The sequence below is a fragment of the Pygocentrus nattereri genome, chromosome 9, assembly GCF_015220715.1.
Source record: "Pygocentrus nattereri isolate fPygNat1 chromosome 9, fPygNat1.pri, whole genome shotgun sequence".
NCBI lineage: Eukaryota > Metazoa > Chordata > Actinopteri > Characiformes > Serrasalmidae > Pygocentrus > Pygocentrus nattereri.
In genome coordinates, this window is record NC_051219.1 from 18362093 (window position 1) to 18376549 (window position 14457).

A 14457-nucleotide genomic window follows, 5' to 3' on the forward strand; every position below is an offset into this window, starting at 1 on the left:
TAAAAGTGCATGCAACTACTATCAGAAAAAGACTGCACAAATTTAAACTATGATGGAGGTTCACCAGAAGGAAACCTTTGCTGTCTTTGCAAGAGCAACGTGTCCTATTGAATATGTAGGACCAGGACTTCTGGAACAATATGATGAGTAAAAACATAAAAAACTCACACCAACTATAAAGCATGATGGTTGAAACGATATGTTTGGGGGTGCTCTAGCCAACTTGCACTTACAGAATCAACAATGAATTCTTTTGAGGACAGTGCTTGAGGAGGACGAGAGGCCCTTAGAAGAGAAAAGTTGAAGCTGAAGAAGTGGACCTTCCAATAGGATAATGCTCCCAAACATACAAGTAAACCCCCAAGGAATAGCTCAAAAGGAAAAAGTGAAGGATCATGGAATGGCTTAGTCAAATCCAGATCTGAACACTGAAATTCTGTGGGGGAATTTGAAACAGCTGTACATGCAAGAAACCCCTCAAAGATTGCACAGTTGAAAGAATTCTGCATGGAGGAACGAGCAAAAAATTCTACCAATAGATGTCAGAAACTGTTACACAGTTATAGGAAATGCCTACATAAAGTTGTTGTTGCCAAAGGGGGCAGACATGCTAGTAAATATGACCCATGGTAACAAAAGATGCTTAAAATTTGTCTGTTTATTTTAATTACTTTAGATTATTTGCCTCTCTTTGTGTACATTGCAGATCACATTTCATCTACTACAGATCTACTATGGATCTGAGTCAAATATAGTACAGTAATAGAAACTCTAAGTGCCCTGCAATGGACTGGTGACCTGTCCAGGGTGTATCCTGCCTTCCACCCAATGACTGCTGGGATAGGCTCCAGCTCCCCCGTGACCCAGAAGTAGAAGCGATTTAGAACACGTGTGTGTTTTTTGTGTGTGTGTGTGTGTGTAGAAACTCTAAGTCACACTTTTTTTTCTTTTTGAATGGTGCATTTTGTTTTACCTGATGGGCCCAGCGTGTGGTAGCCTGCAGTCCTTTTTGAGACTATACAACTAGTCATCTAAGTAAGTGAGAACTTTTCAGTCTGATTTCACAACATTTACAAGATACTTGGCTTTTTGTGTTACCTACTTTTCACTCCAGCTTGTGTTTCACTTTACAAGGTTCCTCTGACTGTATCTTCTTCACGCTTTTAGGAGGTTTTCCTGCCACTGTGTCCCTCAACACATTCATTAGGGGTCTAGAACTGGATTTTTGTAAAGCTGTTGTCTGTTGAAATTGACATTTTAAAACTGAATTCCTGCCATGGTTCAATAAGTAAATCACCAAAATATGTAGTCTAAACTAAAAAGCATATTCAAAATGTACTCTTACTTGTTACAAGGGGCATTTGCTGCATGATTGTAACATCACTATCCTGAAGACCACAGCAGCTGTCCAATAATGAGCTCCCTCCCAATTCCTGCATAAGCAACAGACAGACATAAATTAATGATGAGTAAGATTACTCAGACCCTTCATCACGACCTGAGCAGAAAGCCCTCAGGTGACTAAGAATGATACGTAAATATTTCATCAAAATGCAACCAGAAGTGAATGCAGAATTCACATATTCAGCGGAAGTGCAGTCACTAACAAAGATATGTGGATGCAATTAAAATGCATTGATGCAAAATAATGCAAGCAATAACGATAAGTGAAGCAGTACACTAGATCAGTCTCAGGCTGCTCAAGTGAAGCTCTGCACTCTCCTAACTGCAAAGCTCCCTTCAGTAGTTCAAACAGCATGGGCTAAAAGATTTTTTTTCCAAAATAGATAGTGTGGCATGGTTGCCCCCTGGTGGCTGAATTTTAAAGATACAGTTCAAATCCTACAGATTTTCTGCAATTAAAATTCTCTCGTGCAACCCTGATTGTGGAGATGCTTTGTGACAGCCTGTGGCCATTAAGCAGCTGTACACAGCTGGCAAGCTCGGCTGCGCTAAAATGAAGTGACAGGGCCAGTCTCCTTCATATTGTTGTTCTTGTTTCACTAGGGAATAGAGCACTATGATGGTGTAGACACATATTTCCCATTTCCCATAACCCTAACCCTGAACAATTCGAATGTCTTGATCCAGTTTTCCTAATCCAATTCATTTAATAATAAGCTTTGGCTGATGTATGGTGTACATTCAAGTATATTAAACCTAGTAAAAACAACCCAATTTAGGAAAGATATGCTAAAGTAAAATCATTGCATTTATGACACATGTACATAGGGATATTGTATTCTAATGTAATGTATGTGATAGGGTATACTCTGTTTTGTTGTTTGTAACATGTTTTGAATTTACCATTACATAGTACATTAAATATTGACATAATACCATGTTAATCTTCTGTACTACTTAATAACTATTTTATAGTGCGGTGATTCTCTATGATTCATATAGCTCTACCAGTCACAAAGTAGCCTATTCTCTCAATTCTGAACATGTCACTAAAGTCGGTTTTAAACCAGAAGCAGTACAGCCGATAAAGCTGAACAATTCCATGATACTTCTGCTTTGCCAGTCATCAACTCGCAAGTGAAAAACATTGACAGAATGTGTTTTGTCTGGTAATTTGTGAGTGAATGTGTCTGTCTGTCTGCCCTGCGATGGACTGGCAACCTGTCCAGGGTTTATCCTGCCTTTCACCCAATGACAGCTGGGACAGGTTCCAGCACCCCTACAACCCAGAAGGAGAAGCGGCTTGGAAGATGTGTGTGTGTGTGTGTGTGTTTGTGTTTGAGTGTGTGTGTGTGTGTGTGTGTGTGTGGTCACCATAAAGAAACAAAGTCCACATGAAATGATGACAAAAGGGGGTGGTGAGAGGAGGAGGCGGAACGTAATAATATAGATTTTTATTTCTTCCTGCCTTCAAGAGCATTGTTACATAAACAAAAGGCATTTGTTTGTTCAAAATTTTAAGTATGTGCATAAGTCACTACACTTTTGACAGAAAAAGGGTCTTTTAAATGACATTATATGATGAATCGTGCTTAATATGACTAGAGAAAACCAAGACAGTAAAAAATGTATTTTTGGTTTCAGGTTGTCTTTCAAAACTGCATGATAAACATATGCAGCAAGTTTAACCATTGTAACAAAAGACGGCTGGCTCAAACGCTGGAATAACAGAAATTACAAGTATTTCTTGATTTTTTTTTCCATTTCCGAAAACGTCCCTTACTGTTACTAGTTGTGGATAATATCTGTTTATAGCATTCTTTATACACTACACTGCCAAAACTATTTGCTCATCTGCCTTCACATGCATTTGAATTTGAGTGACTTCCCATTCTTAATGCATAGGGTTTAATGTGATGTCTGCCCACCCTTTGCAGCTATAACAGTTTCAACTCTTCTTGGAAGGCTTTCCACAAGGTTTAGGAGTGTGTTTATGGGAATTTCTGATCTTCTTCCAGAAGCGCATTTGTGAGCTCAGACACTGATGTAGGACGAGAAGGTCTGGCTCACAGTTTCCACTCTAATTCATCCCAAAGGTGTTCTGTCGGGTTGAGGTCAGGCACGTTCTTTCACACTAAACTCGCTCATCCATGTCTTTATGGACCTTGCTTTTTGCACTGGTGCGCAGCCATGTTGGAACAGGAAGGGGCCGTCCCCAAATTGTTCCAACAAAGTTTGGAGCATGAAAATCTCTTGGTCTGCTGAAGTTTTAAGAGTTCCTTTCACTGGAACTAAGCAGCCGAGCCCAACGCCTGAAAAACAACCCCACACCATAATCCCCCCTCCACCAAACTTTACACTTGGCACAATGCAGTCAGACAAGTACCGTTCTCCTGGCAATCACCGAACCCAGACTCGTCCATCGGATTGCCAGATGGAGAAGCGTGATTCGTCACTCCAGAGAACGCATCTCCACTGCTCTAGAGTCCAGTGGGTGGCGCTTCACCTCATTCCACACTTTGCATTGTCCTCGGTGACATAAGACTTGAATGCAGCTACTCAGCCATGGAAATCCATTCCATGAAGCTCTCTATGCTGCTCTTGAGCTAATCTGAAGGCCACATGAAGTTTGGAGGTCTGTAGTGATTGACTCTGCTCACTACGCGCCTCAGCATCCACTGACCCAGCTCTGTCATTTTACGTGGCCTACCACTTTGTAGCTGAGTTGCTGTCATTCCCAATTGCTTCCACTTTGTTATAATACCACTGACAGTTGACTGTGGGATATTCAGTAGCGAGAAAATTTCACGACTGGACTTGTTGCACAGGTAGCATCCTATCATGGGACCACGGTGGAATTCTCTAAGCTATACAAGAGCGATACATCCATCCATCCATCCATTTTCTAAGCCACTTCTCCCTCAGGGTGAGAGCGATACATTCTTCCACAAATGTTTTTAGAGGCAATCTGCATGCCTAGGTACTTGGTTTTATATACCTGTGGCCATGGAAGTGACTGGATCACCTGAATTCAATGATTTGGAAGGGTGAGTAAATACTTTTGGCAATATAGTGTAAGTGGTGTAAACAGAACATAAAAAAACAATCTGAATTGGATCAGACTTAATAAAGCTCATAACCCATCTATGTAAGTATACCTAGACCTGACTGGGACATCCCTAACAATCACTAAAGTACCGCCTTTTTTTGCAGTAGGTTCACAGGTTCATGAACAACAACAGCATTGTTGGTCATCGTGAGAGAAAGAAAGAGTGAGAAAGACAGAGAACTGAGTACATCAGAACTGTCGAAACTGTAATGCATACACTTTAGAAATGGGTAATGAATTCTGACACCACACCAAGAAAGGACATTATATCAGCTCTTAAGACACCTGGGGCATCAGATCCAGATATGGGTCTTTTTAATGGAAGCCATGTCTGCACTGTGTGTCTGCCAAATGGAAATATAATTAGACATACAAGAAAAAGTGAACACAAGGTGGAGCGAAAGTGCACACAGCTGGGAAACTTGCAGATTAAACTTGAATAGGCTACAAAGCAGACTTTGTCTTACATGCCGTGAAATGCCATTTTCAAAAGAGTTTAGAATGAAAATACTTTGCTCCTTGGCATTTTCATCTATGCCATTCACCTTAAAGTTATTATTTATAAACATGTACACTGAATGTATATTCTCCATCTACAGAACACCTGAAACAATGTTTGGGTCTAAATGTAATTTTATATAGCCTTACAAGAAAACACAGTAACGAGGGTCAGGGTTACTAACACTCAAGTGCTTGGGCAACTGGCTGAGGCCTTCCAGAATTTTAAAAACCCTTAACTGCTTTTTTAAAAAATCATAGGGATAGAATAAAAGTAATTATGTTAAAGTGTGTATCGAATTACTGACAAGGGTACTGCTGTAGGAAGAAAAGAATACAGAAAGAAAATATATCTTCATATTCTGAGGAAAGGCTGTTTACGGTTTCCTCAGTTATTTCCCCAGTAGACATTTTGTTCCTCACTCCTTTTTGTGTCTAAATTCATTGATCTATTTTAACCTATTCAATTTATATTCTGTCTGCTTCAATACCAGAACAATACCATCTTCCTATGCTCATCGATTCTGAATATAGCAAGTGGCAGTTCTGTAGAGAATAAAGAACTTAAATGAAATGCCTGCTTAGTGTTACAGTACTTTACCTTTAAATGAGATTGAATAGGTCCCAAAATAATGCTTTATCACCCATTAGCTCATATTTCCACCAGATATTTAATGTCTTGTGTGGTAAATGAACACGTTACTTAACTTCACAAAATAACCCACACTGCATTAAAAACGAATTCGTTAAACTTTTATACAAACCATAATCAACAATAATTCATCAGTCATGTTGGAGTCTCTCTGGAGCGCCTTCTAGCATTTGGCAAAGGTGAAAGATATTATTGAGTGGCAATTTTCCTCAGCACACATTCTTTGGTGAGCCCTTTTAAACTCACGTTATAGGATTTCTTACCAGCGCCTTATTTACAGTGTAAACCACGTTTCTCAGCCAGTGAGCTGATCAGCTCACCAACCAGACACCTCTAACCTCCTACTGCCAAAACAGGCGGTTATATTTAAACGCATTGGTTTTCATGACATCATGAAAACAGTGAATTTAAAATGGGCTGTTTTTACAGCTTAGTTTCCATATAGGGACCATATGAACTGGGGAATGAACTGTACGTTTTTAATCTTTAATTGTGTATGTATTACTCACACTTATTTGAAACGGATGATAAAAATTCAGTTTTCGGTGATATGGCCCTTTAATGGAATACATACTCTTCGCTTTCCAAAGTTAAAGGATATTCCCACATAAATAGCCAAAAACTTGTTTTCCCTAAAGTTTAGCTCTTAAATTCCATTAACTATGTTCATTAATTTATTGTGACTATTGCACGTAAAAAATTAGATGAATTAGCCAATATAACTAGAACTGTGCTTTCCTGAGTGAGTGTCCCTTTAGCCTTTAGCTTGCCTCATTTTGACCAAGATTGACATGCAAAGATTAACAGCTGTGGGTATAAAAATGACTTGATATTATCAAAATCTATTTAATTGTGATTTTATCATAGCAAATAACTTTTTTATAATAACATGTACTCATTATAAACATGAAAAACAAAACTAGACTCCTCACCCGGCTCGCGCTGGTCCGTTTATTTCAGTTGCAGTTTGAATTTGAAATGACCGTTGCATTGAACGGTAAGGACGGCTGGCAAAGCGGGCATGACAGCAAATTAGCTAAACCTTGAATACGCCTAGTGAAAACACCCAAGCTTGTGCGAAAAATGGGGAATTCGGCTTTACAGCCCCTCACTGTAGGTGGCAGCAATACGCCATGAAGCCCGAGAAGATGACGGCGAAGGAGAAAATAAAAATGGCGTTCACCTCTTTGGAGTTCACTCAGTGTTGTTAGAGACAACGTCTATCCGTGGGGATGCCTGCAATTACGAAAGACTTTCAAATGGGCTGAAGTGATAACATCCATCTTTCCAATACACCAAACGTGGCCTTATAATTAAACACTGTAACACCGATATTTTCGCATGGCTCCGGCTGTACACCTTCTGCAGAGCTGACAGGCTAAAAACAAACATCTGAACTAAATGGCATCCTTCAACGGAGATGGTGAGCCAGGTTTTCTATCTCATTTACTCGAGCTAGTTAAGCTAGCTTTTAAACGTTAAGTCTACGTGGCTATAATGCCAGTGTAACGTTAGCTATAATTCTGATCAGTCAGTCAGGCTGCTAAGATCCGTGGTTTGGAGGTATGAAATAATTGTGAAATGAAGCGACTAGGATCATGGCTAATGAAAGATTTTCTCTCTTTCAGGGATAAACCATCTGCTGGTTGAGGTGAGCCCAGACATCCACATCTGTGGCTTCTGCAAGCAGCAGTACAACAATTTTGAAGTCTTTTTTGCCCACAAGCAAAGCTGTTGCCAAATTCCCACAACAGACATATCAACCCCTAATGCTGGAGCCACTGGTAGGTCAGACAACAGCGATAAGGCTCCTATCTTAAGAAATAAAGACCTTTAATAATATCAAGCATAGTAACAATGAAGTGATATCTGTAGCCATACTGACTAATTTTTTTTTAGTTCTCCATCAGAAGCTGGTCAGGCACATTAGAAACATAGAAATGGAACTACTGTTTGTTTTAAGGCAGCAGCTAAGATCAGGACAAGACACATTGGACGTCTCAGAATGGTTGAGTGCCTTCAGATTAAATATGGAACACATTCTTTCTGCAAAACGACCCACAGACAACCTGTGATTTCCCAGAAAAGAATAAGTTTACACATTCCTTATTGTAGCCTCATGATGCATGTTACAAAACAAGAACAGTTTGTCCCAATTTCATATGTGTTCACTTGGTCCGTTCTAATTTTTCAGGGAGTGAATTAGACCAAAGTGTGTGGTCCCATAGGTCTGTCGGAAAACATCTCATTCAAGCCTTGTTTTCTGTCTGTATCGTGCAGAATCCATTCAAGGTTTTACCTTGGGGGAGGCTTTTCAGACATGTGTATCAAAGGTTGTCAAGAAGACCATTACTAAAACCCAGAAAACACCCTCCAAAAAGCTGAAACCTGCAGTGGCTCAAAAGAGACAAATTTGCTGCTTCACAGGTGAGAGACCACAACTCAGTAATGTAATTTACACATTATGCTGTGTTGTTTTATTTGTCTAAACATATTATTTGCTTTTAGGTTGTACATTCAAAACACAGTATGGCCAAAAAGACATGGAAAGGCATATGCTAACTCATACTGGTAATAAATATTTCCTCTCATCTCATCAACTTTTAACTTGAGATATCCATAATAACTAATGATTAAAAACTTGCTTTCTTGCCTAGGTGAGAGGCCTTTCGAGTGTGAGCTCTGTCACAAGCGCTTCAGCCGAAGGGACAAGCTGAACCTGCATAGCCGTTCACACACAGGGGAGAAGCCGCACAAATGTAAGCACTGCCCGTATGCTGCTGCCGACAGCAGCAGCCTGAAGAAGCACCTACGTATCCACTACAACGAGAGGCCTTTTAAGTGCCAGATCTGCCCGTATGCCAGTCGAAACTCCAGCCAGCTCACTGTCCATCTGCGCTCTCACACAGGTCAGTGCTTTTATAAACACGGGTGCTTCCTTTATGTTTCTTTTGCTTTGCTTCTTTGGCTAAATAGCGATCTAGTTTATTTCACTCAGTAACCACCTTGTTTGGTAATATAGATGGGTACATATGTATAAACATACTTTAATAATCCTTTGAGAGAACTTGCTTTGTAATTAGCAATATAACAGATGCCACATCCTTGAAGCATGATGACCATATTATGAATATAACAGTAAGAATTTGACTAGATCAAGTAAATAAATGGTAAATAGTAATAGTGAATAAAAGTAGAACAATAAATCAGTACATAAATGCAATCAAATCAAAATAGATAAAATCTCATGCCAGGAGTAATGGACACAACTAGCTGATTGACCATGAAAGTTCATCATCCTCCCACTTTCCTCAGACAAATGCTGTATGTGAGAAAATGTGAGCCCTGTGAGAAAAGTGTTATAAAGCCTGATGGCCCTGAAGGCACTGCAAGGCAAGTTTATTTATATAGCACTTTTCATACACTGCTGTCATTCAAAGTGCTTTACAAGTGAGAAAATATAGTCATTTAAAGCAACAAATTCAATGACAATAGAAATAGAAAATGATTAGAACCTGCTCATATAGGAATGTTTTGAGCCTGGATTCAAAATTGTCAAGTGTCAGGGCTCTTCTAATGCTCTCTGTCAACTGGTTCAAATGAAGAGCAGCATAGTAGCTAAACGCTGCTTATTCATGTTTAGTCATGACCTTTGCCAGGACTAACTGACTAGTCCCTAATGATTTTAAAGCTCTGTTTGGCTCATATTGCTGCAACATATGAATTAAATATGCCGATCCTACACCAACTAAGGGATTTATAGACGAGTATTAGTATTTTAAAGGCTATTCTGGAACAGGCTGATAGCCAGTGTAAGGACTTAAGAATGGGGGTGATGTGTTCCCTTCTTTTTACTCCTAGTGAGACTCTGGCAGTTGCATTAAGAATCAGCTGAAGCTTTTTAATTGAAGATACATTTCTGGCTGAATTTTGCCACTGAGCATCACAGTAGTATCAGTCTTTGGCTAAAGATGCTCCTTTGAGTACTTATAGTGGCATAGTGAAGTGAGAGATGTTGATGCTTCGTTTTCTCTATCGCCTCTAGGAGTCAGAGTTGACTCTCAACAGTGCAATGTGGTTTACTTGAAGTAGACTATGATTGAAAAGCAACATAAGTTTAACGTCTTTGACACTGATGTTATATATGGAGTGTTTTTCAAAAGGCTTAGAAAGTTGCTTTACTCTTCATTCACCCACCTTCAGGAGATGCCCCATTCCAGTGCAACCAGTGTGATGCCAAATTCAAAATCAATTCAGACCTGAAGCGGCACAGCCGGGTCCACTCGGGTGAGAAGCCCTACAAGTGCGACATCTGCGAGTATCGCTGCGCCATGAAGGCCAACCTGAAGTCACATGTGCAGCTGAAGCACGGTGCAGCTGGCTCATACAGCTGCCCGGACTGTGACTTCTGCTGCTCAGCCAAAGCGGCCCTGCGCCACCACTCCCGCCAGCACCGGCCTGCCCAACCGCTCCAGTGTGACCAGTGCTCATACTCATGCTCCAGCAAGGGCGCACTCAAAGTCCATGAGCGTGTCCACTCAGACGAGCGGCCTTTCAGGTGTGAGCATTGCTCCTTCACCAGCAAACAGCGCAGCAACCTGCTCATCCACAGGAGAAAGTGCCATGGGGAGAAAGCCGAGAAGCGAGCAAAAGCAGGCAGAGGGGGCAGAGCTGGCCAGGAGCCGCTGCCCAAACCCCTCGGCTCACGGTACCGGGCCAGGCTAGATGCAACTCGGCCATTTCACTGCAACTTATGTGATGCCTCCTTTGTAAGAGAGGATTCGCTTCGCAGTCATAAGAGGCAGCACAATAATAACACACAACAGCAGCAGAGCAATGCCACATCACAGTCACCAACCACAACTTTGACTAAGGTACCTGCGCAGGCTGCAGGGCATGTTTCGTTGACTCTTGCAAACAACTCCGCATCTTCCTTCAACAGCACACAGTTCAAGATCATTGTAGCGCCTCCTCTGGGTCAGGAGGGTACATTAATCCAGGCCACAGTAGATGTGCCCTCTTCGAAATCCGGTACAGTCTTGCTCGGTCCAGAAGGACAGGACGTGCTTTTGAATCCCGTAATGCAGCAGGTGAGTCTGCTAACACCAGTGCAACAGCTTGGCCCACCAGCAGAGAGCAGCCATGAGCACCAGACAGTATTATTATCTCACATCAGTCCCAGTGAAGAGGAAGGCCCTCTTCAGGAGAGTTTACTGCAGACAAATGTTTCTTCTCAGACCACAAACTCTACTCAGAACTTTATCAGCACATGCTCAGTCCCCTCTTCAGACAGCAGCCACACGTTCATCACAGCCTGCTCAGACCTAGACAGCCTGCACGCTCTCATTCAGCAAGGTGGTACAGAGGTCACTGTGGTCACAGAGGACAACTGCTCCGTCGCCACTACGACAGACTCTGGCTTCGGAGTACCACTGGACATGGACAGGCCTCATCAGGCAATGTCTAAGCAGCCATGTGACAGGGTTTCAGATGAAGATGGTGGCTTAGTAATGTCCAGCTTAGATATGGAGCCCTCCAGTACCCTTCTTGTACACAGCGTTCCCCTGTCCATCTCAACTCAGGACCAACAGGCATCCATATACCAACTCTCCCCCCATAATATCTTCTCAGACTCTAATACAGCAGACAGCTGTGAGGACTGATCGAGGCACAAATGCTAACATCTTTTTGTTTTCTAGTTTCATTGACTTGTATCATCCCTGTCATTTAAAGATTAGTTTTCTTTTTTTGAAAAGCACGAGCTCTTCGTGAGCAATTCATGACAACTTGACCAAAAGAAATACTCAAAAATTACATGGAATAAAGTATAGTTACATTAACATACAATACAGTTAAGAGTTTTTTCTCCTTAATCTCCTTAAGAGCTCATTAATAAAGCTTTTTTTTCCCACAATTTATTTAGAGCCCTTGAGATTTTCTTTCTAAGATTATACAATTGATAGTTGTTAGTTACAACATGGACTTAATACCGTGAGTAAAGTTGTTAATCTTTTCGTATACTTTTGAATTAATTGATAATTCTTTTGAATTATCTGAATTATGGCTTAGTGATATTCCAAACCTTTAGGTAGGTGGCAGTCCATAAATACTACACATATAAATTATGTATTATGGCTGCGATGAGCCATAATCGTACATACATGATGTAGCTTGATAAACTTGAGAAACCCTGACATTCTGCACGTTCCACTTTGTTCTGTGCAGTTTTGGTCAGCTGATGTGGTACAGATAAGTGTATTTGGAAAGAACTTGCTAGATGGGTGATGCCAGGCAGAAGGTTGAATGAGTGCACACTTACACTGAAGAAAAACTTAAGATATTCAGGTTGAAGAGTGAAGAACAAATGGTAAGTGTTTCTGCAAACACAAATTACTGTTCAAAACCATTTTTTTATTAAAAAAAGAAAAAAAAACAGCTCCTACATGCATCTAGAACTGCTACTATTCTGTTCTTGCACTCATTCGTCCCTGAAGATGGCGGTAAAGAGCTATTAAAATGATGAATACTTTCGCAATTTCTCACTTGGTGGCGAAAGCAGTGTTCTCACAGTGTAGTTGTGGGTGATTTAAAAAAAAACCTTCTAAATATTAGTTGTTTCTGCGTTTTGTATAGCTTGCTCTGTCTGACCTGATGATTTGGAGTGTTTCACAAAAAAAAAATTGATGTTATCTACTTAACAGTGAATTAACTTATAAACCAACAAACGTCCCACGGTAAATCCATATGAGACTAATATCTGCCATTATGTCAGTTAGAGACAATGTGGCCACAGAGAAATTAAACCATTCGAGGACCAGATTTGCTGCACCGAAAACGTGCACATTCTCTCCATTTGAACAGTTAAGTCTATGTCTGCGCTCAGGCACATGTGTGAATAATCTTATTTCCTGTGACAGTTACCAGATAACATCTCCCAGGCAGTTGCTGAGATGCAGAGACAAAGACATGAAATATGAATGTGGTGTGTTGCCTCTGCGTTTGCCTGACCACCGGAGTCGCAGCAGACCGCTTCCCGTGCCACATGCCATGACTGCACACTCGCTATGAGCTAGTCCATGTAGATAATACGCACGGCCTCTTCCTCTGGCAGGCTGAGGATGCTGACAAGAGCACCTGTGTGCGAGAGTCAACAACTCCCATGATGCCGATTCATTGCAGGGTTTCATTGCAAACTGATTCAATGCAGGGCTGTCACTGTTGCTTATGTTAGAACTCATTGTTCATTATTGGCAGATAATCAAATCCTCTGTTTTTTTTTAAAGGCCAAAACATAAAAATGCATAATAACAAACTTTAAAGTGTGTTGGTTCGAGTTCCAGGGGAGGGGGTTGTTGCCCAGTAAATACCTAGCCCCTTATCCATAGATCTCTAGTGATGCCTCGGCAAACCATTTCGGGTTATAATATTTGAAAAGAAGAAGAAAGTAAATATGCCTCTCTATCAGGCTTTGTGTGAATGCAAACTGGTAAATAATAACAGCCAGTTCTTTGAGAATTTAATTTCTATTTATTACTTTAAACGAGTAATCAATTATTTGTGAAGGTTTGCTTTGATGGAAGAGAAATATGAATCGTATAATAAATATGAACCACTGTAAGCAAAATGCCTAGGTTTGACCTTTGGCCAGTTGTTTTGATGGTGTAGAAAGTCCCCCCCCCCCCCCTTAAATTGCGATGCTTCAGGTGAACATAGTTTCAATGGCAGATTTGAGGCTTTGCCATAGTCACATTTGCCCAGAATATTTTTCAGACCCATTAGCACATCTTGGCAGATTGAATTGTGCTTCAAGACGTCCTCCGTAAGAGCTCCTCTGACTTCAAGTCAGTCAATTTCCTCATTTTTCTGAAAGAAGAAGTCCTGTGCTGAAAACAGTCGATAGCCTATTTGCTGACCTTGTTGCCACTGTCTCCTGCCCGAGTCTCGTTTGCGAGGAAGCAAAAGCTCCATCTGAGTGGCTTTCTCTGAGGAACAAGTGAGCATTGATTTTTCCATCGCTGCTAATAGCTTTAGCAGCTCAGCACCGACCTTCTCTCTCTCTCTCTCTCTCTCTCTCTCTCTCTCTCTCTCTCTCTCTCTCTCTCTCTCTCTCTCTCTCTCTCTCTCTCTCTCTCTCTCTCTCTCTCTCTCTCTCTCTCTCTCTCTCTCTGCCAAGTTGATAGTCATTTAAGGTGTTTAACCTTATGCTACTAGTCAAAAGTTTGGATCACTCAGTTAAGCACATATAGAATAAAGCCGTTACTAAAAAGTAATTAAACAAGTCAAAACTACTTTCTGTTTTATGCCTTCTATTGTTGGTGGTGTTTTTTTTTTATTTCAGTTAAACATTGAGATTATGAAAATAATTTTGGCTTAATAGGCTTCAATGTCATTATTAGTGTTTGTCTTTAAAAAAAATTCCTGACTTTGGGTCAAAATGTCTTAGATAAAAAAAAAAGCATTTAAATAGTTGGCTGGTAAACAAACATTAATAAACATTTGTCTGTTTTGTTTTAGTGTTTGGATATCAATTGATGAATATATTTAATTGGAAGTGCTCTGTGTGAGATCAACCAAAACTAGGCTGTGTTACACGTTCACGCCAAACAGTAAATGGATGTATAACAGTTTAGACAGACTTGCAGAAGTAAAGTAAATGTCACAGGTATCAAAATGATCAGGATCATTCCTTATCATGTGGTATCTTGTGGTGGAAAAATGACTCTTTCACAGTCGGTGCGAAGATATCAGGCTTTATAGCTGATGCTCATAGATGTCAGAAAGCTAACAGTATAAG

General features: G+C 40.6%; 1 protein-coding gene across 1 annotated transcript; it reads left to right on the forward strand.

Moving 5' to 3' along the window:
* Window positions 1-6825: 6825 nt before the first annotated feature.
* On the forward strand, window positions 6826-11579 carry zfp64 (zinc finger protein 64 homolog (mouse)). The gene is made up of 6 exons (XM_017694250.2): window positions 6826-7086; window positions 7292-7447; window positions 7944-8090; window positions 8172-8234; window positions 8321-8572; window positions 9867-11579. The coding sequence occupies exons 1-6, from the start codon at window positions 7065-7067 to the stop codon at window positions 11324-11326; spliced, it is 2100 nt and encodes a 699-aa protein (XP_017549739.1). The 5' UTR covers window positions 6826-7064; the 3' UTR covers window positions 11327-11579.
* The last annotated feature ends 2878 nt before the right edge of the window (window positions 11580-14457 follow it).